Source organism: Lolium perenne, chromosome 7 (genome assembly GCF_019359855.2).
Source record: "Lolium perenne isolate Kyuss_39 chromosome 7, Kyuss_2.0, whole genome shotgun sequence".
In the NCBI taxonomy this organism is placed as follows: Eukaryota; Viridiplantae; Streptophyta; class Magnoliopsida; order Poales; family Poaceae; genus Lolium; species Lolium perenne.
Window position 1 is genome coordinate 82,194,092 of NC_067250.2, and position 4,066 is coordinate 82,198,157.

The window sequence follows — 4,066 nt, forward strand, 5'->3', positions numbered from 1 at the left end:
GTCCCAACGGCTGAACATTTGCACATTACCAAGTACCAATGTCTGCGGCCTGTAGATCGTTTAACTCAAGATCACCGGCCCGAAAATGAACCCATCTCGGCCTAGCAGCTCGTTCCGCTAGGAAACAAGGCCCATCCTACTTTCAGGCCTCCATGATCTAATTCGTGGCCCAACTCATGTAGCTCCTGTGATCTTCGTGACGCGGGCATATAAAGTCCATCCTCCGTCGCAGGTAGGGTTTTCCTCTCGCGCCGCCGGAACCGAAGCAGTCGTCTCGGAGGGAGGAAGCAGCAGCAGCCGAGGAGGAGAGCGATGGCGGACAAGAAGGGAGGAGCGCCGAGGAAGGAGGAGGTGGTCACCAGGGAGTACACCGTCAACCTCCACAAGCGCCTCCATGGCTGGTACGCTACCTCTCTTCCCCTGCCCATCCCACCCTCGCTGTTACTAGTGCTCGCTGCCTTGCGTTCTGTTCCCCGCTGCAAGATCCGGCACCGTTGATCACGCACGCTTTCCTGCTTTCTTTACTCATGACCATTGGTAGCGTTTGATTTACGGTGATAGATCACGGTTGTTGCTCTCGCGCATATTATTCTGCATAGACGATTGAACAATTCCGTGCTGCTGAGGTTGTTGTCCGTTATATGTCTTCTTTCCTCCTGATACTTACCTGATCTAGTTTAGACGTGTCCTAGATTATAACAGGGATGTACCATATCGCTCCATTTTAATTTTGCTTGCAGCTAGTTTTGATACAATTGCTGTGACTAGTAGATCTGAGAGCTAAGATAACAGAGCTGTACCATCACATTCCATTTGAAATTAGTATTGCGGCTACTTGACATCCAGTTGCCCTCACTTTAGCTTTTCGTCTATTTAGCTATACCTCAGCTAATTAAAGACCTTGTTTGCCCCCACCTCTAGAATGTTTAACCTCATAAGCTCGATACCCTCATTCGATAATCATTTCTGATGGTTCTTGTGAAATTTGTTTTAGACTTACCTATAACATGCTTCAAAGGGTTGGAATATTGGCTTGCAATCGCAGTTGTCAATATTTAAGTCTGAAAAAGCTTAAAGAGAAGGGCTAGTATGGATACCAAATGTTAGAGCCAATTACTTTGGATGTGCAGGGAAACTACTTCGATCCAAATACTAAGCCTTGGCTCAACCTGCCAACTATCCTGTTTGCATGCATTTTGATCCGATTTGATCCCTTCAAATAGATGAGAAATTTCAACTGCAATCCCTTCCAACCCGGAGAAATAGGTTGTGATAAGTTGTAGCTATCTGATAATCAACTGTAATACCTGCAGTATTTGTCCTCAAACTTTCTATTCTTGTTCACTGTTCTTGGAATGGCCAGTATCTACTTGTTATTGGACTCGACATTCTGCAGGTCAGGCCTGTTCTTAGAATGGCCTCTGTTAGTTCAGTGTCTACTTGTTATTGAACTCAACATTCTTCAGTTCAGGCCTGCTATTGCTCAACGTAGCAAGATGTCATGTTGTCATTATTGTATGGAATGGAACTGTTTAGGCACATGTATAAAGCCAAACTGTTCTTATGAATTAGGTAAATGTATTGTTTTAAAAGTATTCTCTAATGTTTAACAGTACATTCAAGAAGAAGGCTCCCAATGCCATCAAGGAGCTGAGGAAGTTCGCGCAGAAGGCTATGGGCACCTCAGATGTCAGGATCGACGTGAAGCTCAACAAGCACATCTGGAGCAGTGGGATCAGAAGCGTGCCCCGTAGGGTTCGCGTGAGGATTGCCCGCAGGAGGAACGACGAGGAGGACGCCAAGGAGGAGCTCTACTCTCTGGTCACTGTTGCCGAGGTGCCTGCTGAGGGTTTGAAGGGGCTGGGAACCAAGGTCGTCGACGACACTGATTAGACTCGAGCTTTGTCTACATCGTTAGAATGAGTTATTTTGCATTGCAACAGCATCTATTTTGTATCCTGCAAAAGTTTTGGAGTATGGAACATCGCAAGCTATCTATTTTCCTTCATCTAAATTCTGAGGATTGGTTTGTTGCTCATGCTGTGTGTTCATTATTGACAGTGCTGTGGAAAAATAGGCTGTTGAGAGGTGTACTTCTGTAGTTTGAAATGTGGTTCATTTCATTTGGTATATGCAATACTCCTGTCCAAGTAGAGCTGCAAACGAGTTCCAGCGAGCTATACTTCTCAGCTGAACTCTTACAAAAATTCAAGCGAGTTTAGACTGAGTCTGAGTTAAATGTTTACCTATAAAATTGGCTCATCCTTGGAGTGGCCATGGGCCTCGAAATAATTCGTAAAACCAGATACGATTATTGCTTTAATTTTGTCTTTTAGTCCACCTTCCGGCTTTGGGTGCACATTGATCACATATAAGGTAACAAATTATAATATTTTCTATTAACATATAACAAAATAATTTTATATAATTCGGAATTCAATCCGGCTTCCAAGTGCATGCTCCTCCCTCCAAAAGTTATATTTCTAATTGTAAAAAAAATTCAACAATTTTTTTTGCATGTACATTTCGACAATTTATATGTGTTTGTACAGTTTCACGAAAACGCGATACTTTGGTTGGTGGATGTAAAAAAGATAAAACATGTCTCACAAAAAATCTTATTTTAAGCACCAAATATTGCCTTTTTTACACTACTTAAATGACAAGTCCATATTTCATGGAAAGACTTTGTGCGCATGATTGTAGACGTGATTTTTTCGTTTAGAATTTTTTAACATTTCAAAATATACTAAAAAATATTTTATATAAAAGAAACATATACACCCAAGAGCCAAAACAGACTATGTTATTTTGAGCTACTGCGCGAGAGTCGAGCTAAAAAGACTCACGAGAATCTCGAACTTTTCTTTTGCAGCCCTATGTCCAACTAGTGGTTTGCGAATTGACTAGTACTAAAAGTCTTGTTGTTTGTGAATTGAATGGCGTGTGCCTTGGCACCAACGTTGTAGTACTAGGGTTTATTCGATTGAGGTGTCTTCAATTTGGATTGATGTTCCCTTTAGTTTTGGAGATGGTGTTTTGGCTCATAGGTCTAGATGCACCTATTATGAAAATTACATTTTAAATTCATTTCAAAATGTTTAAAAGTTTCAAATTAAAATCCTGAGTGTGCATGTTGACATTCGATGCTAGCTCACAAAAGTCTGGCATGAAAAAACATTTTGTGTGCACTATGTCAAAATGACAAAAATTGTACCGTGAAAAGCTATTTTGGAGTGCCGAAAATTGTCTTTTTTTACACTGGCCACAAAAAATATTTTTTTGTGAAACTTCGTGTGCGAACATAGAATGCTTGGGTGTATACCCCGATATTTTTTTTTCGGAATTTTTAGATATTTTAAAATATGGTTTAGATTAGTGAGTGCATGGCCAAAGTAGATTTCCCTGTAGTTTGCAAGTAATATGTCGTGGTTGCATTGTGGTACAATTTTTTTTTTTAGAAACTGAAGTAATGCAAATGGATCTTTAGGGAAATCGAAAAGACTTTCATTACAGTACTAAAATCGGTCCTCTAGGATTATTTTTTAAGCCGTATATTCGTTAAATATTTTATTATAGGCTTGACTATATCGATAGATTCCAGAAACGATAATCTAAAATTTGAGGGTCGAGCACGATACCTACCGCTGCCACTGCTATTTTGTTCTCTCTACACAATCGGCGGGGTGGAACCTGACGCGACGATTTTAGGTCTGATCAACGAGCTGAGCGTCGGTGGTAGCATCTCCCTTCGCAAAACCAGCCGCAATATCTACCTGATCACTGCACACTCGTGGCAAATACAGTCTCACATCAGGTTGCAGTCGCACGGTCGCACCACACAGTGAAAGCATTACTGCACGAGCGGTTGACAGATATGCGGCAGTTTAAGCTGCATCTGCAGGTGGCGAGTCCCCTTCGTCGGCGGCCGTCCGTCCGAATCGTCTGACGACGGCGACTGGTGTCGTTGGGCCATCACATTCGCATCGGCATCGCATCCATTGATATGTTTGGGCTAGTGGAAACAGCTCACACGAAAGTTGCCCTGAGTGGGTCATCAGATTCG

At 42.1% G+C, this 4,066-nt stretch overlaps 1 protein-coding gene across 1 annotated transcript; it reads left to right on the forward strand.

Annotated features, from left to right (window-relative positions):
• Positions 1–227: 227 nt before the first annotated feature.
• Positions 228–2,036, forward strand: LOC127316862 (large ribosomal subunit protein eL31). Its single transcript, XM_051347335.2, has 2 exons — positions 228–401; positions 1,614–2,036. The coding sequence occupies exons 1-2, from the start codon at positions 313–315 to the stop codon at positions 1,891–1,893; spliced, it is 369 nt and encodes a 122-aa protein (XP_051203295.1). The 5' UTR covers positions 228–312; the 3' UTR covers positions 1,894–2,036.
• The last annotated feature ends 2,030 nt before the right edge of the window (positions 2,037–4,066 follow it).

Excerpts from the sequence above, each read along its gene's own strand:
- LOC127316862 (XM_051347335.2), top strand. The coding sequence starts at position 313 with ATGGCGGACAAGAAGGGAGGAGCGCCGAGGAAGGAGGAGGTGGTCACC. Across the intron at positions 402-1,613 it reads CACAAGCGCCTCCATGGCTG|TACATTCAAGAAGAAGGCTC; the intron begins GTACGCTACCTC and ends AATGTTTAACAG.